Raw genomic sequence first — 26,205 nt, 5'->3', positions numbered from 1 at the left:
CAACTTGTCACAGATTTGCTTGCTGATGATTATGATCAATTTCTGTGATTCCACTGATTTTCATTGATTTTAAAAGCAAGAATGCAAAGAAAATAGAACTGTTACTTTTTTTGAGATAAATTATTTTCTCTTTGTGTGTAGCTCTGAATAGGACGTAAAATGGAGGTCCTGCGTGTGAGAGAATCACAACTCATGCACGTAAAAGATCCTGCTTCGTTCATCGCAAAGAGCAGGGTGTATAACCTGGTGAGGTGGTCTACCCTCACACCCAATTGGACCCTATGGAAGATAAGCTATAGTGCAGCTGAATATGGGCTATCCAAGCCGTCTTCTCTGATGGAAATTAGACAAATAAACAGACAGACAAACCTTTCTCATTTTGCAGGTGGAAGCCTGAAGATGCTGCAGCTGCTGCAGCACTTTGAGCACCTCCCCAGCCCACTGGCCCAGGCTGTGCACACCATCGCCACCCAGTGTGGGGTCAAGAGTGTCGTCAGTGAGATCATGAGGTGGGTGGATGCTCCATTGCTGGCGTGCATGTATTGTCTCAACAACATTTTAAACAAACTGACGTTACACTATAATACTTCGGTAATTGATGAATGTGCTGTCGTATGTGGCAGTTTGACATAAACTCAGCGTAAACTTACCAGATGGCGATATGAAATCCCAAATGATACTGATGTAGTTCATGGAGATCTGTAAAGCATTGTTGAGGTTTGACTTTGCATTATGAATTAATGGATAAAGTCTCATTGTTTTCCTTGTTGCCTTATATTGGATATGCCAGTCTAATAGTATCAATGAATATAACTATTGGTAGTAACAGTAAAAGTACTATCAGAAGACACATAAGTACTAGCTCCAGCAGCAACAGTAGGAGTAGAAGTAGTGGTATTAGTATTTATAGAAGTAGTAGTCAAAGCAGTAGTAGTAGTAGTAGTAGTAGTAATAGTAGTAGTTGTAGTAATAGTATTAGTAGTAGTAGTAGTAGTTGTAGTAATAGTAGTAGTAGTAGTAGTAGTAGTAGTGGTAGTAGTAGTAGTAGTAGTAGTAGTAATAGTAGTAGTTGTAGTAATAGTAGTAGTAGTAGTAGTAGTAGTAGTAGTAATAGTAGTAGTTGTAGTAATAGTAGTAGTAGTAGTAGTAGTAGTAGTTGTAGTAATAGTAGTAGTAGTAGTAGTAGTAGTGGTAGTAGTAGTAGTAGTAATAGTAGTAGTAGTAGTAGTAGTAGTAGTAATAGTAGTAGTAGTAGTAGTAATAGTAGTAGTAGTAGTAGTGGTAGTAGTAGTAGTAGTAGTAGTAATAGTAGTAGTAGTAGTAGTAGTAGTAGTAATAGTAGTAGTAGTAGTAGTAGTAGTAGTTGTAGTAATAGTAGTAGTAGTAGTAGTAGTAGTAGTAGTAATAGTAATAGTAGTAGTGGTGGTGGTGGTGGTGGTGGAATACTGCTGCTACTCTCATTTTTGTAAATAGAAACATAAACAAGAATAATAGAATAGCTGTTATTATTCTCACAGTACCATCTGTATTGATACTGCCTCCAGTACTTTCATTGTCGTGGTCACATTGGCAATGACTATTTTGATCTTTCTGTGTCCATGACAGAGAATTGGGTAGTATGGATCCCAATGACCTAGCTAGGGACAACAGTGGCACTCGCTCCTACGCTGCCTACCTGGTGGAGATGGCACAAAAGGTTCCGGACCTCATGCTGCCCTGCATCAGTCTTATCCTTTGTCATCTGGATGGTGAGGTAAGGGAAGCCAGCATGGACTCAACATTTTGAAGTAAAAACTTCAAGTCCCCTTCAGAACGTACTTTATAATGCCCTTTCGTAGATTCAGGTCAGCATAATGAGTAAGCGTCTTTGGGGTAGCTTTACAGGTACTCCAAATTTCCATTAAACTCTGTCTAGTTGCTGTAATGTCTGGTTTCCAGTCAGTTGGCATTTGTGGCTCACCCCTACTATCTAGCCGTGACTAGAATATGAATTTCTTTAGGTGTCACTCGCTCTTAACTCATTTTTGTACTCTGTGGGTACACAGAAACTCATATTGTGAATATTTGTTGTCTAGTGACTTTTAGATTTGAAGATAATACTGTAATTGTCCGTGGAGGAAAGAAATTTTGTTGGGGTAAAATGTTATATATTTGTCTTGTTAATCTTATTAATTCATTAGATTGACTAATGTGATTCTGTTTGAGACCACCTCCACATTTCACTCCTTGCCCCATTGCATTGTGGGAAGAGAAGTCTACTTCCTGTCCATTTATTATTTTGTGATTATGCTCTCTAGTCCTACACCATGAGAAATGGCATACTCGGTGTTATCGGGGAAATAGTGGTAAGAGTCCTGACCAAGGAACAGCTCGACAAGAAGGCAAAGACGGACCGTGACCAACTTCTGGACAAACTGGAGGTAAGAGGACATCATATCAGGGAGGTGGGAAGAGCCCTGGGCCCTGTTTCATAAAGTTCGTAAAGTTACGAACAGCTTACGAGCAACCGGTGATCAGTTCTGATGTTGCTATACACTATTGTACTTATCTCAGAATTTTCATAACTCAGCACAAGAACTGATCACCAGTCGCTCGTAAGTTGTTCGTAACTTTACGAGCAGCTTTATGAAACACCCTCCTGATCATATACTGTGTATGCCATATATTTCGTGGGGTTCTTATTTGTTGCAAATTGATGAGTCGGATGCTATTCCCAAATCTAACAAATATTGACTCTGATCCCAATATAGATATGTGACATGCATGCGTACATTTCTTCGTCCACATAGCTTCATAATTGCAAATTTATCCATTCACTAAAATGTCAGAAAGTCCTGCTCCACGAAAAATTAAACTGGCTAAATATATGACATATACAGTATCGTGGAGCATAAAAGAGATGTTTTGTACTTTGGTGTTAATTTAATTTTTTCTTCTCCTGATTACTATTGACAGAAGATTGGATGATAAGTTCCTCTCATATTTTGAGTTTGGCCCTGTTTTTGCATAAGAATAGTGACTGATAGGTCAAAAACATAAAAATCAGTCTGTATGCAGCAGTAAGACCACATATTTAAATGATAGGTTCCATTTCACTCTTATAAAAAGTCATGCTCAGATGGTTGGCAGTCAAGTTGTGAAAAAAACAAAAAACAAAACCACCTTCAGATACAGCTCTAAAATCTGTATGTTTGAGTTGCCAGTAAATGTCACTTTATCCATTATATACATTAGGCTTTTCGCTGTATTTTTGTGAATTTCCTTGTTTCCCACTTTGATTTCCAACCCTGTAGGACCACATCCATGATGTGAACGCCTTCAGTCGCAGCCGCTGCCTTCAGGTCTGGCTGCACCTCTGCAACGAGCGAGCCATCCCGCTCACCCGACAGCACTCTGTCATGGAGCTGGCCGTGGGCCGCCTCAAGGACAAGTCCAGTATGGTCCGCAAGGCCGCCGTCCAGCTTATCTCAACCTTCCTCACCAGTAACCCATTTGCTGCTAAGGTCTGGCTATGCAAGAACCTTCTGTTTCGGCAGTCCCTTACATCATGTTTCATACAAATTATATGTGCCGGTACTGCTATAGTATCATGTGTCATGTGCTCTGATTTTTTTATGCCTCCGCCACGAAGTGGTGCCGGAGGCATTATGTTTTCGGGTTGTCCGTCCGTCCGTCCGTCCGTCCGTCCGTCCGTCCGTCCGTAATGAATTTTGTGGACAAGGTAACTACCAAAACCTTTTGAGGTATCCTAATGAAACTTGGCATGTATGTGTATTAGGGGGTGAAGTTGTGCCTATCAACTTTTGGGTGCACATGCTCAAGGTCAAAGGTCAAAAGGTCAAGGTCAAATGCTCAAAATTTTACAATTTCCCCCATATCTATGCAATGCCTGAAGATATTTTCTTGAAACTTAGTGTATACATGTACTACCCAATTAAGATTCTCTGGTGAAAGTTTGGGGTTATGAGGTCAAAAGGTCAAAGGTCAAAAGGTCAAGTAAAATGTTAAAATTTTACTTTTTTCTCTGTATCTTGGAAATTGTTCAAGGTATCTTCATGGAACATAGTGTATATGCATCTACTGACTGGCAGTGGTTATCTAGGGAATTTAGGGTTCATGGGGTCAAAGGTCAGGGGTCAAAGGTCAAGGGCAATACTTCAAAATCTTACTATTTTCCTTATATTTATGCAATGCCAGCAGGATTTTTTTTTTTTTTTAGACTTGATGTATGCATGTCTAACCCAATAGAGTTTCTCTGGGATTTTTTTTTTTTTGCCAAGAAGGTCAAAGGTCAAAAGGTCAAAGGTCAAGTGAAAGTGCTGAACTTACTTTTTTCTCCATATCTCGGAAGTGGCTCAAGTTATCTTGAAACTTAGTACATGCTGAATTTATGTATGTTCTGCCTGACAGTGCTTCTCTTATAAATCAAAGGCCAGATGAAAATGATAACAATTTACTGTTCAGTACAGAAATTGCGCTTTTTCTCCATACCTTGAAAATTACTCAGTGCATAAACTTATGAAATGGTCAAAGTCAAGTTAAAGTTCTTAAATCCCCAAATACATGCTCTCCTATTCATCCAATTAAACATAGGTCAAGGAAGGTAAACATTCAATACATTTGTGACAAACATGTCATTTTAATATTTTGCCAATTTTGTGAAAATGTAATCACACATTGTCCACATGTACTATAGACCTATTAGGAGAATCATGCATTATGGCGGAGGCATACCAGTCGCCATAGCGACATTTCTAGTTCTTACTTGCATCATCAGTGTCAACTTAGCCTTCAGAGCATTCAAGAACAACAGAAAGAATGCCTTGTGGTAAAATTAATTGATTTACATTTGCGATTAATGCCCACTTTACAAATTTTATGTATTCACTTTCAATAGGGAGGTTTACACGTACACCAATAAGCGGAATACAAATCTCGAGATTTACATCGCGATGCTAATTCCAAGAAATCTTGCACTTATTTCTACATTAGCGCGCTAATTTTCCCCCGCCGGTACGTGTGAATGGTCGGGTTTAGAATCTTGAGTTTTTATATCCCATCATGCAATGCGCACATCACAACAGTGAGGCCTCTGCGAAGAAGTCCTTCACCTCTTTTGCGTACCACAACAACAGCGCGTGTACCACACCACTTAAACACACAAAAAACAATGGGCAAAGACAAGCGCAGGCAGTGAAGCGCGCTTTGTGACCCAGTTTGCAGGTTTGGCTGTTATCTTGATCGGCAATTAGCGGGATATTTCTCTGTACATGTGAACGGTTGCAAAAAACTCCAGATTCCGAGCGCGATCGCTATCCCGCTAATTTGGAGCGTCTGAATGGTTGCTAATTTGGAGCGTCTGAACGGTTGCAAAAAAACTCAAGATTTGGAGCGCGATCGTCATCCCGCTATTTTGTACGTGTAAATCCGGCTAATCAGTGCAATAATGGAAGCAGAACAATAGCCTCAAGTATAGTTTCTTTCTCTTGATACTACCGGTAGGTATCAAATGTATCAAACGTTAATGTGATTTTATTTATTTGATAGAGAACAGTACAATACTAACACAGTGAATTGCATGATTGTTAGATTTAAAATTGTAATGATTGATAGCCAAATGCTATACTAGTAGTGCCAGAAAATAGCATTATCAGTATAGCAACAGTCGAATTGTAGTTATCATCTTATGTCTTGGTAACTAGCAATCTCTTAACTGTAAAGCTATCATGTACAGATGAAAACCATTGACCCAGCTTTGATAAACTGTCTCCCCTGTGCAGCTCTCAGCTGAAGAACTTCAACTTACTCTGGAAAAGGAGCAAGAGAAGCTGAAAGAGATGATGCCAGAACAAAAGGACTCAACTGGCACTGGTAAACCCTGCAAACTAACAATCAACAGAAAATGAAACCCAATATATTTGTGGATCGAAAGAATGCAGCAACATAAGTAGAACACATCATAGAAAGTTCGAAGAAAATCTGATAATCCATTCAAAAGTTATTAATTTTTTAAAATTTGGGTACAACCATTACTGGAATGGACGAGAAGACTATAAGTATATTGTGCGATGTCACTACAGACAAAGATAAAAAGGAAAGTCTACAAATTTTAATCTTTCTAGCATTATGAAAAAGCCCCTGCCTTACCTCTTTTAGAAAGCATCGAAAATTATATTACCCTTAACATATGTCAGTAACAAGTCACAGAAATGTGAAAAAAAAGAGGAAATTTTGTAGAAATTTCTCTATATTTTAGAGCACTACTCTTTTTAAAAGAAAATATATTGAGATATAACTTTGTCACATGATTGGATGAATCATGCCCTTCAGTTTCATGGTGTGGCTCATATTCTTTGATATGTGTTTTGATGTACAATCAGTCAACATTTGAGTCCCACTACTCATAAGTATGCCCAGGCAATCAGCTTTTTTCCATAGTCATCATACGGAGCTGTGAGATATACCAGATGATGTCTCTTTCTCTTGAATAGATGTGAGCGGTAAGCCAGAGCACAACTGGGCAGCCATGGAGCCTGAAATCAAGGCCAGCATTGAGAAAGCCTTGGCGGCTGATGAGGAGAATCCGGTCCAGATCCCAGAGGATACAGCCCCTGTAGAGTAAGTATAAAGATAAGACACATCTTTACCATCTTCTCGACTTAAAGGGATGGTATAGTTTTGGTTGAGATGGGGATTCATGCTGTGAATTTTTGCAAGATTATTAAAAACCACTTATGTGAAATATTAAAGAGCATATAATTCCAATAGGAATTTAAAGTTAATTTGATGAAAATTGGTTTTGAAACAGGTGATATATTCTAATACAAAGCAAAAAAGGGTTGTCCTAATAAAATTTGACTCCCACCTTCTATTAGGAACACTTTGTTTGGTTTGTCAACTAAAACTATACCACCCTTTTGTCCTCTTTTTGTAATTTCCATTTTCATGAATTCTATCTGCCATGCAGTATTTGAGCATTTCAGGAGTAGATTTTGTCTCCTTCCCCCCCCCCCTTTCGTTAATACTTTTGGGGTTTGTGTTGTATTTGTGTTTAGTAAGCATGCATAAGAACTGATGAATTCATATAAAATGCTTTCGTAGATGTTGATATGAAAAAACAGGCTTTTCAAATATCATTGCCGTGTTTAGTGATTTTAGAAGTGTTTACAAACATTCCGACACTTGCAAACTTACATGTGTTATGTGTTTGTTATCATACATTTCAGTGTCATTGATGAAATCATTGAGCTCCTGGACAAATCCCACCACACGAGGGCTATCGGTCTGTTGCAGGCTGCCCGGGACTGCTTCCCTGACCACCAGGCTTTCACCGTCCTCACAGCAGACACTGACCCGTGAGTCATGACATGGAAATAATGTGTTCATTTCTCCGCATGTTCTCATTGAGATCACATGATACTTTTGCTTCTTCCTCATTTGTGAACATGGCTCATTTGATATATTAACATCATAAGAATATTTGCAGACTTGACAATCTTTTATTCTCTTTTTGTTGCTAGAACCAGCACAGAGTTGGACTTGCCTTTCTTATATAACCCTGTGTTATTTTGACCCAGTGCTATTTTGACTGAGAGAAAACTTCCTACCATTTCATAGCACCATGGTTTAATATGTTTTTAATAAAGTTCCTTTCAAATTTCTCACAAGGAATACTTATCTATTTTTTCCTCAATTATTGCAAACAAACTACATTAAGAAATTGAGCATAACAGCAGTCATCAAATGTGTCATGCAGAACAAATGTGTAACATCTCAACTCTTCTGGACTGTTAAGGGTAAAAAATGAAGCCTACATGTATGTGTTTAAAGTGACTTTAATGCATTCATATTTTTTCTTTTTCTCTGAACCGTTATAGTACTGATGAAGAAGAGAACGAAGATGAGGCACTTTCCTCCAAAGGAAAAATTCTGTTTGACTTGCTGAAGACCATTTACCTGGGTGAGATTGGCTGCCTTTCATCATTTCTTATCATTTGTCAAAGTTATAAAATTATTTCACTTTTTTTCAGAGTTTTTCAGAATAATTCTGAAAAATGGATGTAAGAAACACATTTCTTCATGTGCAAAAGCAAGGGATATACAACTTCCAATGTGTAATCACTCCATTATACCTAGCTCACCATGGTTTTAAATCTTAAAGGGGGAAGCAATCTAGAATAGAATGAGTTCAATGAAAGAGAAAAGGAGCCCCGGATATATTGAAGGGACAATGTTAACTGCAGAGATTACCAAGAAATACTATGATTTCATAATCACCTTTATATGTTGTGTTTAGCCTATCTTATTCTGTCCCCCTTTTTCAGAGGGAGGAAACATTTGTAAAAAAAGATTCCCTCTACCGCTTTAGTGATTAAGATTATTTGGAAATATGTGTGACAGCCTGAAGGTTATTGAAACATATATGTTTTATAGTCATGATTGGTGTATATCATGATATTGCCAAAAGCAAAATTGTTGTGGTGCTGACTCATAAGGGAATGTATTCTTTACTCTGTTTCATCACGCCAACGTACATCATGAAGTGCACAGATATGTAGCATATAGTGCGTACCAAAACGTTAAAGTTTCACTTTTGCAATCATAACATGCCACCAACATGAAATCTAAAGTTGCCATTATATGGATCAACAAATACACATCTCCCCAAAACAATGCATACAAAAGTAAGTATTTTGGGCACATGATGTCATGCCAGAGAGATTAACGTTTGTTTGTTTTTTTTTCATTTTTCCTGATGTATTCTATAGGATCCACCCCTGCCGATCCTGTCCCAAGTGACTACAATCCTGCTGAGCTTGTCAAGTTGGACGAGGCCGGTGAGCCTGAGATCCTGGTGCTGGAATCCCAGGGTGAGGAAGATCCTGTTGTCAACGAAGTCAGCAAGCAGCAGATTCTTGTGCAGTATCTCTCGGTAAGTTTTATTGCTTGCCATGTAAGCAGAAATACCCATGACAATTTTGGTAACAGCTGCGGCAATGCACAGCACAGCAACTTGTGGGAAGTTCAGTTTTTGTCTTGTATCATCACTGTTGCAGAGCTAATGCACTGACTACATCAGCAAGGTAGATGGCTGCCCTCAATACACCAGTTCTGGAATGTCACAGTGTTCCAGAAGTGACAATGCTAATTGTAATTGAGCCAAATAGCTTAGCTACTGCTGTGTTTAGATGAGGTGATAATCATATCATATCATTGATGCTCAAGTTATTATGATGGGATTGAATATTAATGATGGTCACTTGTGTTAATGATGACAATTGGGATGATGATGATGATGATGGGGATTATAGTAATTGTAATCATGGGGATTATGAGGACTATGATGATGGTGATAATGGTGATAATGAAGATGATGATGATTATGATTGGAATGCTAATGATTATGGGAATGATGATAATGATGATGATGATGGTGATAGAGATAATGATAGTGGTGATTATTATGGAATGTCAGACAGTGATGATGAGGTACAATATTTACAAGGACAAGGAACGGCAGAGTCAAGATCAGATATGAAGAGGATAACAATAACGTCTCTAATTCCTCTTTTTTTTCTCCCCTGACCAGGACTGCGTCAATTTTGCTGGCATGGTCAAGACATGCGTGCCAACTGTCTGTGAGCTGCTGTCCTCCAAGCAGACCACCGACATCCTGGAGGCTGTCGGCTTCTTTGTCACTGCCCAGGAGTTTGGGGTCAGCAATGCCGGGGAAGGAGTACGCCGCATGCTAGCCCTCATCTGGTCCAAGGAACAGTCCATCAAGGATGCCGTGGTGGGAGCCTACAAGAGGCTCTACCTCGACCCAGCTGGCAAAACTGTCAGGTAAATTTGTCACATGGTACAGAAACAGTAACACAGCAAAAGATGGAGAGAGAGAGACAGTGATAGCATAACAAATAACATAATAAAAAAATTGTGTTTGTCATCCTTGATCAACATACACATAAATCTGTCTACTGCACGGCAATCTGGGTGAAAATACGTGATTGGCAGAGTGAGTGGGAAGGCAGGTGCTAAACATGATGAAATGAAAGTGTTTGGTCTGTGGTCACAAGTTTAAGGCTTGAAACACAAGTTTGACTTGATTTTCTAGATTGCTGTGTGTGAGGTATACATGCACAATCACTGTTTCTGTGTTTACAGATATTAGATATCTTATGTAGAACTGTAGAATTTCACACATTTAGTAAGTTGACATCTATATACCAAAAACTGAATATAATATTCAGATATTTATTTACAACTAAGCACAACCTAGATTGGGTTGAGACAAACAGATCTTTGAAGTGTGTCATGACTGCATGATGATGAATGCAACCTTTCACTAATCATTTAAGACACCCCCTTGCCCCCTGTAATGTCCTTTGAAGTTTGTTACTATTGTTAAAGAAATTTTGCTGATGATTCTTTTTTGTTGTTGTTGTCATTTTCCTCCCGATCTCCTGTCAGGGCTCGCAGTCTGGCCGTGGTGCGTAACCTGATCCAGCTGACGTACGGCGCCAGCCTCGGGGAGCTCACCTCGCTGGAGGAGATGGTGGCAGAGTTCAGCAGGAGCGGGGAGTTCCCCTCACAGACCGTCCAGATCCTCTGGGAGTTCTTCACCATGAAGCACCCCGAGACCACCCCCACAGAGAGCCGGGCTGCCCTACAGCTCTTGGGCATGGCGGCCGGGTGAGGAAAACATACGCCCCATTAAAACAGAACATTTAGAGGATTTAGTGCCCTGTTGCATAAAATATCAGATTAAACATAAGTCAGAAAATCAAACATTTATAAGTCTCTGAATACCCAATTCTGATTGGCTGATACCTGACCTATGTTTGTTGCATAGATCTTTTTATACAACAGGGCCCAGGAGTGCTCCTAAATCGACAATCATAGATTAATACAAGCATGAAATGAGACTGATCATTCTCTTATGAATTGGTGTTCTGATAGGTGCAGTACGATTTCTAATTATTTTGTCAACCACAATACAAAATGCACATTTTTGCACTTTTACAGAGAGTACTATAAAGGTGGACGAAATACTTGTTAACTACATATTATGTGCATAATTGCAATATGTAAGGAAAGAAAACATAAAACATATATCACGTTACTGATGGATTTTTGTGTGCCATTTTGCAGGGCTGATTCTGACATCATCCGGAGCAACGTGGAGGTTCTGGTCTCTGAGGGCCTTGGTGAGAGGGGGGAGAAGAACTTTCTCCTGGCCAAGGACACATGCCTTGCCCTCCTCAAACTCGTTGGCAACAAGAAGGTACCAGCGAAAAGTGACATCCTACAAGAGTATACAAATTATAACCATGAGATCGTGCAAGAGTATTACAGACATGAGGCATGAAGAGTAGAAGGGACATGTTTCCACATAATTGCTTCTTGTAGTTGGCTTTTTATCATTACTTGCTCAATAGTTTCAATGCCTTGTCTAAAGGGAGTATGCTATGTTGTCTTTTTATGCCTATGCCTTGAAGTGTTGCCAGAGGCATAATGCGCTTTTCTGTTGTCGGTCCTTCCATCTCTAATTGATTTTGTGGCTAACTTAACATGAGAAACATCTAAAATGTCAAAATAAAACTTGGTGTATATTATATATGAGTGGATGAAGCTTCACCTATCAACTTGTGGGTGCACACGTTCAAGGTCAAAGATCATGAGTCAAGGTCAAATTTAAGAATTTCACTGATTCCCCCATATCTCTGCAATGCCTGAAGGTATTTTCATGAAACTTGTGTATGAATGTATTACCAGATGAAGATTTTTTACCGAATGTTTACAGCCTGGGGTTAAAGGTCAAAGGTCAAGTGAAAATGATGAACTTTTACTTTTTTCTCCTCGTCTCGGAAATGGCTGAAGGTATCATTCATTCATTCTTTGTGCTTTCTGAGTCAAGATATTCCTGCCTCCCTGTACCATAATTTTGTTTGCTATGATAATGTTTTCAGCCTAAAGTCCTGAGTGGCAAGGAGCAGTTCCGTTTCCCGAGCACCCACAAGATTTTTACTCGTCTGGATGACATTCTTGTCAAAGGTGAGATAGTCATGTCTCATTCCGTATGTATTTTCTTAATTTACTGAACCATTCCTGATTAGAATTTACATTGATATTATTGGTTCTACAATGGCGTTTGCTCGAAGACAAGATCCCTCGGTTCTTCAAAGGAAAACATAGCAGAAATCAAAATGAATTCAAAAGTTTAATCTCATTTTTCTTTTCGTGTGACAGCAAATCATAAAGATGAAAGTAGTAATTGTCACTTTTAATCTGCAGTATACAGATGTAATTTTGAGGTATGGAAAACCATGTATTTTTCAAACACTTTCATAACAGGTAGAAATTCAGTTTTTCACCAAAAATACACCTTTCCAGCCCTCAGAATACTGCAATACAGTGAGTCAAAAGGTTGGCATCACTGGGTAAATGTCTGCATTTGTATATTCTTATATGTATCCAACTCTACGAAGGGGATCACTTGTATCAAGCCTTTAGCTTTCTTTGTGAACTCCCCGACACACTTTACACTGTATATATTTCTATTTTTATGATTATCAATAAAGTGAATTGAATTGAATTGAATTGAATTGAATTGAATTGAAATGAAATGCTTAAACAAAAAAGAAAAAGAAAAGAAGCAAACCGGCATTGGCCAAAACATAACCACCTTGGTATAGAGATAACAGCAAGTAAGAGAACTTTGCTGTCATAACTATGCCTTCTTTTCCTCTCTTTTTCTCCCCCACTCTTTACTCCAGGAATGAACGAGCTGGAGAATGGATACTGGGTGCCGCTGGCCGAGACCGCGGTCCTGACCATCTACAGGTTGGCCGAGCATCCCGACATCATCTGCGGCGAGATTCTCAAGCGGCTGGCGGCGGTTCTGCTTGCTAGCCGGGAGCAGCCAGAGGGCAGCCCTGATGCCGGCAGTGAAGAGGGAGAACAACGTATGTAGTCACCCTTTGCCTTTCCTAATCTTCTGTCATAGCTTGCTCTCGTTTAGCCTTTGTGGAAATGTCCAAGTGCTCTAGTGTTTTTTCATTTATTCATTTAGTAAAGGGCAATAAGTGTTACTAATGAACTTGATTCACAATGTAATGCATTAGCCTTACCCTTTGATCACCTTAAACAATTAAATATGCTACACTAAAAATTACAATATACATGGGATTGTCTTTTGCATACCTGTCTTTAACTGGAAATAGTTGTCACAGAATACAAAGTGATAGATGATCAAGTCATAAACAGATTTATGGCCCAAGTACCAGACACTCACAACTGGCTTCAAAGACTTTCATATATATACATTCTGTATGGTCCACTGCAAACCGAAGTTATCATGTTTAATCACTGTAGTTTGACATTGAAAAGGACTTTTGTATAATGAGAACTCTGCAATATCATGAACAGTCTAGACTGCTTACTAGCAAACCAGAAAAATGTCATCAGTTTCTTTGTTTGTTTGTTTGTTTGTTTGCTTGTTTGTTAGTTTTTATTCAGCAATTTCATACCCTAGTATATATTTATGATGATAATGATAGAAATAATGATAGCTTTGGCTACCTATATAGTGCACATATCCACATTTTGGAGCTTATGGTGCTTCAAGAAAAATACATGTACAAAATGTACAAGGGCGGGGAAAAATGATTAAAAATAAAGAAACTAACTTGCAAGCAAAGAAGAACAAAATTCTCCAGGACAAAGTAGATTATGGTTATGTTATTTGTAATGCAAAAGGAACAAACAAGTTTTCAGTTTGGATTTGAATGTTTCTGTTAATGTTAAAGTTGAGACCCAACTTTGCTACTTGTTTCGCGCCACCCCAGGAGCCAGCAGCGGCTGTCCGTCCGGCCTGCTGTGCCGGTTGATGGCGATCTCTGGGCAGGTGGCCCTGCAGCAGCTGATCCACCTTGATGTCATGGTCCAGTGTGAGCTGAAGCGGAGACGCAATATCCAGGAGGGCAAGAAGGAGGCTGCCAAGAAAGAGAAGGCAAAGGTGATGATTTTATGATACGGTGCACTCATGTTATAACGATCATGGTTATAACAAATTTTTGTACCAAATTATTAAAATATCTATTTATACTCTACTTGTTTGGCTGTGACAAAATTTCCATGTAGCGAAAGAAAACTGCCAGTCCTTAGGACTTGTTATACAGTGCATTCCCGTTACAACGAACACGGTTATAACAAAATTGCGTTATAACGAAGTAAATCTTCTGGTCCCAAAATTATCACCATTAAAGTCTATGGTACAAAATTCTCTTATAACGAACACGGTTATAGCGAAATTTCTGTTATAACGAATTCTTTTCTGAGCGCCACAGACAAAGAAAAACAAAAGAAATGTGCGCCATTATAACAAAATGAAATTGCTTTCGAAAATACGTAGCGGAACAAGCATTTATAGCGTCTCTGCATAGGTGAACGCTTCACACCACTGTGTGTTCGCTCCTTGTGTCACGCACAGTTTCTGAGGGGAACTTGCGTTTATTATTGTAATACAGTTATCCCATCACATTTCACATAGCTTTGCAGTGTATGATGAGTATTCAGCATACAGAATATGATATATATACGTGGTTTCCTTGTTTTCGTTATATATCATATTTGTTCGGTTATAACGAAATTTCGTTAGAACGAAAGAAAACTGCCGGTCCTGAGCATTTCGTTATAGCGGGAGTGCACTGTAATGGGAGTTGCCTGTTTGCAGTTTTTAGTCCTACAGTGCATGCCTGTTGCAACGAACATGGTTATATCAAAATCCTTGTTACAACGAAATCAAAATTCAGGTCCCACATTTGTCATCTTTATATCTTTACACATTATCATGCTGTTTGGCTATAAAGAAATTTCGATTTAATTAAAGAAATTTGCCATTCCAAAGGACTTATAACAGGACGTACTGCATATTATCTCTCTGTCATTGTTGTCCCATTTTCCTTACATTTTCGCCATGTTCTGTGGCTTCTATTCATATATGTGACCCGCTACAACAAAAGGATCCAAAAGTCGGGGGAGGACAATTTTCTGAAAATGGCATGACATTATTTCCTTACTCTTCTACTCCTCATAAAAGTACTCAGTTGCGGAGATATCGATGATTTTATCAGCGCATGTCAAGTGGTTGAGGAAATCAAAGTTTCGAGAAAAACGCCTTCAAAGTTGTCCTTCCGACGCTATCATGGACAAGGGGAGGTGAGACAGTTTTCACTGCTTGACAATAGAAGGCACGCTCCTAGCGACCTCCGCCATGTTCATTCAAGCTTAACACCAGCGGTCTACGCACGACCAATCGGTAATCAGGATGCCACGCACTGACCAATAAGATCACTGCCTTGTTGCTAGGGGAGGAGTCTAGCTGCAGGCGCTAAATCCAAATCTTCGGATACGTTTCTCTTACATTGAAAGTCGGAAAATAATGGCCCAGAAAAGCCCCGATTTCTTGCCTTTCCTTTTGATAATTTAGCTTCGGAATTTCGGCAGATGATGGACAAAACATTAGACTACAAAATTATTCTAAAAACAGAAATCCGATTGTTTTGACCAATTTTGATGATGTGACTTCAAACTCGATTTTCTCGGCTCGGCCGTCAGCGACTTGAGGATCCTTTTGTTGTAGCGGGTCACATATGTTCTATCATTCAATCCAGTTGAGTAGAAAACCCGTGATCCATTGATAAACTCTTTCCTGCAGTCTCTGTCTTTCATGATGTCAGCAAATACCTTGTGTCTTATTTTAGCCATCTTTGTTTGACGATAAGTTGCCTTGATGTTTCAATTTCATGGGTTTTTGTAACTACCACTTACCTCTTGACATGTTTTCACAGAGCGAGGGCGACAACACCAACATTGAAGATGAGATGGGGCTGGCTGGGGCGTCGGCTGAGGACGCAGAGGGCGAGTTCATCAAGCGCATCTGTGACTCCAGCATTGTCACAGGTAACAATAGCCAAAGTTGGTCTCACGCAGTGGTTATCATGTGGACGGACTAGGTTACGTCGTATCCACACTGATTAGCATGCACCTTGTGTCTTATGAGCATGCTATAGCAGACGAAGGATGTGAATAAAAAATGATTACTCAGAGTTCACTTAGTTGCTGATAGGAGGTGTTGCTATGGAACATGGCAGCCATATTTGTGATGGGTAGATCTTTTTTTTCTACATGTTGATGTGTTGGAAATACATGACAGTAACTAGCAAACACTTGTGCATCATGCACACATGCACAAAAAGAATATTTTTGCCCAATAGGATAGTAATTAGTGAGTCAGATTGTTTAAATGTCTTTGTAACTTTCTATCATCTAATTTCTCCTCTTTTTTCAATTCGGAATGCACCATTTATTCAGCTTTCCAAATATTTGTGAAACTACATTAATGGACTTTTTTTCCCCCTTTTTTTTTTTGCATTCTAGTTCTATTCATTCATAATCTTTGAGATCACCTCTTGTCAAAAATTAGAACAAGAAATTAAATGACCAGTTGAAAAAGGGAATGATGAATTTGAGTACCCAAGACCTAAACATCTGGTTTTCGATTCCCAGGGCCTAACCTGATGGGCGCCCTGAAGCCGCTGATTGTGCTGATCTGCAGCGACCCCAGCAAGTATTCCAGCCCAGAGCTGCGGGCCGCTGCCAGCCTGGCCCTGGCAAAGTTCATGCTGGTCAGTGCAGAGTTCTGTGAGGCACATCTTCAGCTGCTCTTTACCGTCCTGGAAAAGGTAAGAAAAAAATGATCAGATGTTGATATTTTAACCCCTTGAGGACGAGTCCCCAGTATGCTCGGGCAGGTGTCTGTGGGAAATGCATGTTGCAGCAATATCAGCCCGTATTGCATTCCGTTCAACTTTATTCTTGGCTAGTAGCTGTCTTTGGCAGGATGGGCTTTGTTAGTACCTTCCACACAGCTATGCCAATATTGCTACAAATGCTTATCTGGACATGGTGTGCCATTGGTGATGGCAATGAGTTCAAAATCTTCCTAAGAACACAAAAAGCTGCTTTGTATAACTCTGATGAGATCACTTTAATTTCTCAACCAAATATGGCATGTTGAATGGTAGTTTGATGAGATATAATATGCTCAACTGCTCAGTTTAATATCATTATATTAATTCTATTTCTGAAAATAAAAAGAAATTGAAAAAAGGGGGTGGAGATGAGAAGTTAAACGTGTATCAAGTATTAATATGTATGTCCAGGTCAAACACCAGCAAAGAGCAACCTCTTCATAGACAAACCTTATTTCTCACATGAGGGTCATCACATCACTGCATTTTTCTCTCACATCTACAGGCTCCAGAACCAATCATCCGTGCCAACACCATCATTGCCATCGGTGATCTCACCTTCCGCTTCCCTAACCTTGTTGAGCCATGGACACCAAACATGTATGCCAGGTGAGCTGAGGACCAAAGATGACGTAAACTGTGGCCGTGATGTCCTATCTATCCAATACTGTATTAAAAGCAAGAAACTTTCACGACGTGAAATTTTCGCGAATTGGAGCGGACGGCCTTTATCGTAGGATGAAATTTTGGCAAATTGTCACTGGCACTCAATCCATAGAGTGTGGACAAGAACGTTTCCTGTGCATTTAGAATTGGCAAAATTAAAAATGCATGCAAACATTCCTTGTTTTACAGTATCCAATTTCATCCTCGCGTTGTGTATGATCAATGATATAAAGTGTGAAACAGTGCAAATCACAAGCAGTCCTGTAGCTGTTGTAGTGCAGCCATGCAACCAGGAATACCATGCTCTTTTTACTTTCTCCCTGAAGCACCATGACAGATGGCTTTCCTTTAAAAAAAAATTGTAGTCTCTTAGGGCACACATATTTTGAAGCTTACTTGCAGGGGAAATCAGTGTTTTTCATTGATATTGGTAGGAGAAAAGTGCAGCAAATGTGAAGTGAGTAGATGATATGCTCAAATTGACCCCACATTGTCGGCTTGTTATGCAATGATAGAACAATGACAGCTTCATCATAGAGTCCAGTGACCTGATCAATTTCTTTATCGTTATTGCTAGGTTTGTCTTTGTCATCCAAGGACATCAGTTTTTTTGCAATAGATGTATATTTGGGTAAAGTCAAGTACCACTAAGCTAGTGAATAAACTCACTCACTGGAATTTACAGCCCTTCACATGGAACATTTTGCTTGTTCCCTCCCCTGCAAGCCATCATTTGCATAATGTGACCTGCTTAGCCCATGTTTTCTCCTCTGCTGATTAATGAAGTGTGAAAATAATTGGGACCTTGCTCGGTACATTACACTGTATTAACTGAATATTCAAGTGTAAGAACTGTTTCACGTCACCCCAACTTCCTGTCACCACCAGACTCCGCGACCCCTCGGCCCACGTCCGCAAGAACACCCTGATGGTGCTCACCCACCTCATCCTGAACGACATGGTAAAGGTCAAGGGTCAGATCAGCGAGATGGCGACGTGCATCGTGGACCAGGAACCGCGCATCGCCAGCCTGGCCAAGCTCTTCTTCTTTGAGCTCTCACGGAAGGTGAGTGGTCATGATCACTTTGTATCTGGAAACTGAAACTTAGCTCTATGGGATATGAAATGTAATGCTGTCTACACCCCTGCCAAAAAAAAAAAAAAAAAAAAAAAATCTGTGAATTTGTCAATGTTACACTTACATCAAAGATAGCAGCACTCAAGAGCGTAGTACTCTGGGACCATAGAAAGATATGTCTGTGTAAAGTGATGACATATCACACAAGTTTATGACAATGTGCACTTGATATGCAAAACATAGAATCACTAGCAAAGTCATAGGTTTATTTTTTTTTTTTTTGTATAACAACAGAAGAATGCTGGAAAAAAAATTAAAATGTAACTTTTGAAGCTTTTCAATTTCCCAATCAAATGTCAATATTTTACCTATGATACCATGTGATGTAGTAGTTTGGTATTTATATCTGTTTCAATTTTCCATCTCCAGGCCAGTGCTGTGTACAATATTCTGCCTTGCCTTGTCATATATTAGTCTGGTTTCATATCTTTCTTACCCTCCCACCACCAGGGCAAAGCCGTGTACAATATTCTGTCTTGTGATATATCAATCTGGTTTCATATCTTTCGTACCCTACCACCACCAGGGCAATGCCGTGTACAACATCCTACCTGATGTCATCAGTCGACTGTCAGACCCTGAGCTCAACCTGCCGGAGGACCAGTTCAAAACCATCCTCAAGTGAGTCCCTTCATCTCCCACACACTCGACACTGGTGCCCTGTTGGCCATTTTGAAAATTTCTCAGTACACTATATACATATTGAACAGGAAAGAGGATCCAAACAAAAAATGGGAATGAAGATTACAGTTTCTGATGTGTGCTATGCTGCCTTTTTTGCCTTCTAAAACAAAAATGAAAGATATTTGCGATTGCAGGTTAGTTGATGATTATCAAGATTCCCATACCACAGCAAAACTATCATAATGACAGGACCGCTTTGTACTTTCATGTCTACATGTCCCAGATATTGTTTGCTTCTGTTCTGAAAAGAACTCTCTTTTTACTGCCCTTCTGAAAGCTCCACAGTACAATAAATTTCTTTCATCTTCACTCGCTTCTGTTTCTTCATCGTCTCCTGTTATGTAACCTGAAGAAATCCTTACTATGCCCTTCATTATGTTTTTTAATTTGTTGTAAAATGATTGCCAAATATCATGAATTCTTGAGAGACAGTAGATATCAAATTAAGAAATACTCCTTAAACTCATTGAGACTTGTTCCAGGAATGTAATACAGGAAAACCCTGTAATAACAAAGTCACCAGGACTAGTTATAACCGGTACCTCATAGTAAACGTACCAAAAAGAAAACCAGCCTAATGCAGTAATGGAAATCGGGACTACCAAATACACCTCATTAAGAGCATCTCCTCTTTGTAAGTGAACTCGTTATACAGGGTTTCCCTCTATGAGCCATTCACACCCATGCATCTCCATTTATCTTTTTCTCCTCATCGTTGCTATTAAACACAAGGTACCTCCTGGCCTTCATCCAGAAAGACAAGCAGGCAGAGTCTCTGGTGGAGAAACTTTGTCACCGTTTCAGGGCGACCAGGTATGAGGAGTGTGCCAAATCCATATATGAATTCAAAGTCTAAATGTGTATTGGAATGTTATCTGCGTAGCTAACTCAACATTGTACAGTCTTTATGAGACCAAGTATTGATCACTTCTACAGGCCTCAAAATAGGATTTTGGAGGGGCAAGGCCATTTAGAAAAGGGCACTTTTTCCAAGAGGCCAGGGCACTTAGGTCAGTCAGAGGGGCACCAAGGCCACATGCGAAAGGGCATGTTGGGTGTTTATATGTGATGTGAATGCCCCATAGAGTTGTATGCTATCGACCGTGCTGCTACACTCCAGCAGCGCACGCACGCATATGATCTCTCCGCAGCAGACGACGTTAGGCAGTAGGCCATACGCAATATGATATAGGTTCTGTAATGTACGTTCTCAACGCACACGCCGCGCTCGCTTTGGAGCACTTCAGGCGCCATTTTGCTTTGAGCATGTGCGGCGCGGGTCGCGCGGGCATATAAGCATGAATGCAGAGCGAGAGAGATGGCAATGCTCGCAGCCGTCCGACAGGCCTGGCATTCTTTAGCATGGCTTGCGACTACTTGCTCCGGTTCGCCGCTGCCTAGCTAGTAACTCTATTGCCGCTGCGCTGCAGAGGCAGTCGGGACGGTAAAAGCCGGTCGGGTGTAGACACATGTACGTACGCGTCGTCTCGTATCTCGGAAAGATACTTTGAGTTTAAATCAGATATATTGGGACGCGAGTGAACTGAAGGTATGATATTTGAGTAGACTTTGAGAAAGGGCATATCATACGTCATATAATAACTTTCATTCTAAAAGGGCACCACTGCCACAAGAAAAAGAGCACATTTTTTTTTGGCCGTAACTTTGATCAAGGAAAGAAAGGCATTGCGGCCAACGAGAGGGGCCAACGACGGCCATGGCCGTCGGTTGATTCGAGGCCTGCTTCTATAATAATTCCTTGATGGAACATAATATGCAGAGAAGTTCAAGGCAAGAGATGATCTGTTTACCGACAGTGCTTCAAATCTAAACCAGTTTTATATCAGTTCAGATCATGGATGTAAACCTCCTTTGTAATTACCAGCAAATGTAGATTGTTTAATGGTGACTTAGGTTTAAATCATGATATAAATTTTGACCAAGACATAGCACAATGCTTTTAGTTTACCAATTATTCATCGACATCATCTATCTCATTTTCAGATCATGTGTAAAATACACTTATCATCCAGCTGTCATCATCTTGAAACACTGACAGATCATTTACCAATTTGTACATTTGTTGTTCCAAGACCACTGCCTCTAACAACAAAGTTAGGCAGTGCCGTGCTCCAAGAGCTTGTTTTCCATGTGCAGTAATAAACAAAGTGTTTCAGCTCACCAGACGACAAAGTAGACAATGAAACCTGATCTAGAAGTTTGACAACAAAAGATCAAATAAAACAAAGTGTATCACGATCTTGACATTTGACCTATGACCCCCAGGTCGGAGTGCCAGGTCCGGGAGTTGGCCTTCTGCCTGTCGCTGCTGAACTTCAACGACAAGGGATTCCGCAAGCTGCAGGAGAACGTGGCCTGCTACGCAGACAAGGTGGCCGACCCAGAAGTCTACGGCTACTTCACCACCATCATCTCCAAGGCCAAGAAGACAGTCAAGCAGGAGACAAAGGTGAGACCGATGGAGATGATCTTTTTTGTTTGAGTGCCAGAAGGACGTCTAAGACACAACAGACAGTACGTGGGCTGAAAAGATATGGGTCTCCAGAAATCACATTTAGGTTCATTCATATGTACACAGTCATGTTTTAGCTCATATCATGAGTATAGAAAGATAAACATACACACTTAACAAAAAGTTCAATCAGCTGGGGTACAAATGTAAAAATGAATCCCACCTGTGAATTATATCATTTTCTCTTTTTTTGTGTGTAATTATTTATCAACATCACATTGGAGTACATACTTTCCTCTGGTAATAGTTGAGCACGTTTTCTTATGTTGAAGATGTGTTGTTAGCATTCCTAGATTTTCATTTTGTGTACTGAATTTGTGTACTGGGGTTTCTCCTGCTTAATATTTTGCTTGCCAAATGCATTTTTGTTTTCCATAGTAGAAAATTGTTTTATCATTTTTCTATGGCTTAACTGTCATGTTTAATTTTGCATTTACTTGCACCATGCAGAAACACAGAAAATCAAACCAAACAGTTAAGAAGTCGAGATAATGAAGTAGTAAGGTTCATTAATGGTTGATGAATCAATCTGTCATCCCTAAACCCAGGTGCTGGTTGAGGACTATGAACAGAAGATGGCCGAGTTTCACACCAAGGGAGTGGATGAAAACGCCACCGTCGAGAAGGCTACTAAGGCCTCCTCGGCTGCTGCTGCTCTCTCCAAAAACACTCGTACACCAGGACGTAAGTTTGATGACACCATTGAATGAAGAGGAATCCACCATTTGGGAATGCCGCTGTTTAAATGGCACAACTGTAAAGCACAGATTGTCGTACAGATTTAGTCTTCTATTGGGAGAATTCATATTTTGATTTGGATCGATTTAGTTTGGTTTGGCTTTGTATTCTATTTTTTTGGTGCTTGTATGGTCTACAGCTTACTGTAGTTGCCAGCTCTTGTGACCTATTAATAATTCAAAATCAAGCTGTTGAAAGGGAGTTCCTAGTTCCTTTGTTGGAATATGTTCTGTCAAGGTTTCCCAAAGAAAACCATCTGAACACTAAAATCTTTCTATGATAATTTCTGATGTTTTTGTACTACTTTTCAGGCAAGTAAGATCAATGTTCTGCAACAATTTGGAAGTCTGCTTGCCTAACCGGGCAAATGGTAAAAAAAAAAAGTCATATAGCACCCTGAATAATATTTTGAATGTTTCATTGTTCACTAACAGCACAACATTGATTGGTGCTGTACATTCAGATCCTGTTTACTTTGTTCTATGGCAAATCATTTTTTGGTTCACAAAGTACAAGTGCATTGATTTGCCAAGTTACTGTTACTAAAGTGACATATTTACTTCATGTCCTCTCTGTACATTGTATTTGTCTCTAAAATTTGATTGAATGCTAATATGATTAGTTGATCAATCCTCCCATTATTACTTTGATAGGATTATCTTTGGGTATCATGCCCTTTTATCTGTTGAACAGATGCAAATAGTGGCCATTCTATCTGTGTATCTCAGTAAGCTAAACTTTTGAAAGAAATTTTTAGACAAGAGAGGAAAAGAGAAGAGTAAAGATAAAAAATTCTTTTGGGGTCCACACAGTTTATTTGTTTGTTTTTTTCCCTCTCCTTTGTCACATCCAATTGGTGTTAGAAATGTCCAGCAACTGAAATACTGTGTCTTGTGTCCTGATACCACAGCTAGGAAACGAGGTAAGAAAGGGCAGACCCCTGCAAGAGCTCTAAGGGAGAAGGACCTCAATCGCGACAGCGAAAACGATGAGGACGACAACCTTGATGACGATGATGACAGAGCTGGTAGACACAAGTCAAGCCTCACTGCCTCTCTACCAGACCCAGGTTCTGCCCCTCGTATCAGCAGGAAGGGGCGTAAGAAGGTCCCCCTTCCCATCCCTTTCTCCAGCGATGAGGACAGTGATGACGTGTTTGCCCCGCCTCCCAAGCCAAAGGTTGGTGTAATCTTGATGCGACTTTGAAAGAAATAACTGAAAACCATAACACAGATTGAAAAAGAATGGGTGAATTACATATTGGAAGAAGCAACCTTATGTAGCAAGGGTGTTTGATCAGACCCATCTCCATTGCATTTGTTTAACCCTAATCAGGCTGGGGGGGGGGGGGCGGAATCCACCCCCTCCCTCGACGTTTCGCGCAATATCTTCGCAACGCGATAAGCTCCCGCCGCGATGTTTCATGACTTTTTTCTTTCAAGTATCGCGCAACTTTTGAGACCTAAATTGTTGCGCCCGCGCGTACCGTTTTGACGCGACGCCCGTTCGAAAAAAATTTGTCAACCCCAAAATTGCTCCAGAACGTGATTTTGTGTACAAATCCAATGCAAATTGTGTTTTTTCAATTAATTCACATAAAAATTCATATCTTCACTTAGAATGGCCGAAATTAATTTATTTTAGCATAATAATGCTTCGAAAAATGTCTGTGACAAATTTTGGCCAAAAAACAAACAAAAACAAAAGGTCAAAAAACAAAGAATACATAAGAAATTAAAAAAACAATAAAATACATAAGAAATTAATTTGGATACAGATTTTTTTTTATCCTATGTCTCAGAAGAATGATACAAGAAACATTTTAAAAAAGAAATTAGCTTAATTGGAGCATTAATAAGTGATTTAGAGCCCAAAACTGATTTTATGCATAAATTACAATAATTAATCAATATAAAATATAAGAAAAATTTTTCGGAGAAAGCAACCATACATTTTGATAGAATACGTCGCGGGCGTCGCGTGTGCCGATTTTCGGCGCGATCGCGCGTTCCATAGGAGAGATCTGAAGGGGGGGCGGAATCCGCGCCCCCCCCCCCCCCCCCCCCCCCCCCCCCCCCCCCCCCCCCCCCCAGATATAGCATAGCCAAAAAAGCCCAGCCTGATTAGGGTTAAAGAGGATGGCTAGTAACTGATCAGTGGGAATCAGTGGGAGTGCTGGAGGATGATTGTGCCAATCCTTGTGGGATTCATTTGAGAGTACATTATATATCTATCGTGTGAAAATTATTTGCTTCAGAATGGTCTCATATTCAAGTAATGTGCAGTTTAATGTTTCCAGGTTAGTGTGCCTGGTCAGTGACGGGGCATTAATCTGCACATTACTTGAATATGAGACCGTTCTGAAGCAAATAATTTTCACACAACAGTAGATATATAATGTACTCATGAATCCCACAAGGATTGGAACAATCATCCCTCAGCATTCCCACTGATTCCCACTGGTCGGTTACTAGCCATCCCCTTTAAAAAGTTGCAAATATTGCATTTATGGAATGACCATTAACATGAGATTTAAGATAATGATGTAGCAGTCTGAAACAGGAGGGCACGCCCCATAAATTACTTTTAGAATTATCATAATCATTTCACTTTCTACCAGAGACTGACAGTACACTATAGTTACCTTCGTATCAATTACAATTTTTTTTTCTTTTTCTTTGTAATTGGGAAATAAACTTACCTTATTAAAGTCCCGGTCTCCTTGGAATGACAAAAATGTGTGATCAGCTTGAGCTGAATTCTGTTTGTAGTTCTCACTCCATTCTCACTCCATTCTCACTCTACTCTCACTCCATTCTCACTCCATTCTAACTCCATTCTCACTCTCTTCTCACTCCATTCTCACTCCATTCAAACTCCGTTCTCACTCCATCCTCACTCCATTTTCACTCCATTCTCACTCCATTCTAACTCCATTCTAACTCCATTCTCACTCCATTCTAACTCCATTCTCACTCCATTCTAACTCTACTCTCACTCCATTCTCACTCCATTATTGCTCCATTTTTCATTCTCACTCAATTTTCCTTCCATTATCGCTCCATTCTCACTCCATTCTAACTCTTTTCTCACTCCATTCTAACTCCATTCTAACTCCATTCTCACTCCATTCTAACTCCATTCTCACTCCATTCTAACTCCATTCTAACTCCATTCTCACTCCATTCTCACTATATTCCCACTGTCTGTTCATGCAGGTGAAACTTGAGGCAGAGTCTGATGATGAGAACAATGAGAATGTGAATCCCGGGAGATCCACCAGCAAGAGATCCACCAAACCCAGTGCCAAAACACCGGGTAGGAGACGTAAACAGCAGCAGCAGCAACCCTCCGAGCTTGAAACTTGAATCTCTGTGGCGTTACCCCATTGTCTCATACTGTCCTATGTAAAAATTTCAAAATTGCCACTTGTGTCTGGATTGTCATGATATTTTATGATAAATGCGGAACTGTATATCATTATGCTGTATTCTAAAAAAGACTTTGCACTGTGAATAAGCACTCTGAATATGGAAGACACCTGATAGCTGACATCAGGTAAAAATAGAAAATCATGTGGTTAATTAAAGACGGAGCACTTTAAATTGTATATTTCTCAGGCAAGCTTAGAG

General features: G+C 39.9%; 1 protein-coding gene across 1 annotated transcript in view; it reads left to right on the top strand.

The window, feature by feature from the left end:
• LOC139735911 (condensin complex subunit 1-like) overlaps positions 1–25,941 on the top strand; it is a 33,111-nt gene extending 7,170 nt beyond the window's left edge. The window contains exons 7-31 of the mRNA XM_071646667.1: positions 386–509; positions 1,606–1,753; positions 2,298–2,420; positions 3,294–3,503; positions 5,781–5,871; positions 6,492–6,618; positions 7,227–7,355; positions 7,878–7,960; positions 8,769–8,932; positions 9,590–9,843; positions 10,471–10,692; positions 11,152–11,284; positions 11,970–12,054; positions 12,777–12,965; positions 13,851–14,017; positions 15,852–15,963; positions 16,570–16,745; positions 17,320–17,423; positions 18,369–18,546; positions 19,145–19,239; positions 20,035–20,115; positions 21,589–21,772; positions 22,384–22,523; positions 23,488–23,752; positions 25,792–25,941. Coding sequence (XP_071502768.1) covers positions 386–509; positions 1,606–1,753; positions 2,298–2,420; positions 3,294–3,503; positions 5,781–5,871; positions 6,492–6,618; positions 7,227–7,355; positions 7,878–7,960; positions 8,769–8,932; positions 9,590–9,843; positions 10,471–10,692; positions 11,152–11,284; positions 11,970–12,054; positions 12,777–12,965; positions 13,851–14,017; positions 15,852–15,963; positions 16,570–16,745; positions 17,320–17,423; positions 18,369–18,546; positions 19,145–19,239; positions 20,035–20,115; positions 21,589–21,772; positions 22,384–22,523; positions 23,488–23,752; positions 25,792–25,941 — 3,734 coding nt within the window. The remainder of the gene's footprint in view (positions 1–385; positions 510–1,605; positions 1,754–2,297; positions 2,421–3,293; positions 3,504–5,780; positions 5,872–6,491; positions 6,619–7,226; positions 7,356–7,877; positions 7,961–8,768; positions 8,933–9,589; positions 9,844–10,470; positions 10,693–11,151; positions 11,285–11,969; positions 12,055–12,776; positions 12,966–13,850; positions 14,018–15,851; positions 15,964–16,569; positions 16,746–17,319; positions 17,424–18,368; positions 18,547–19,144; positions 19,240–20,034; positions 20,116–21,588; positions 21,773–22,383; positions 22,524–23,487; positions 23,753–25,791) is intronic.
• The last annotated feature ends 264 nt before the right edge of the window (positions 25,942–26,205 follow it).

Source organism: Diadema antillarum, unplaced genomic scaffold, assembly GCF_040938485.1.
Source record: "Diadema antillarum isolate AM-2024a unplaced genomic scaffold, OU_Dant_1.0 seq00000604_RagTag, whole genome shotgun sequence".
Taxonomy (NCBI): domain Eukaryota; kingdom Metazoa; phylum Echinodermata; class Echinoidea; order Diadematoida; family Diadematidae; genus Diadema; species Diadema antillarum.
The sequence above is the reverse complement of the archived record's forward strand: the minus strand, read 5'-3'. Positions and strand labels throughout refer to the sequence as shown.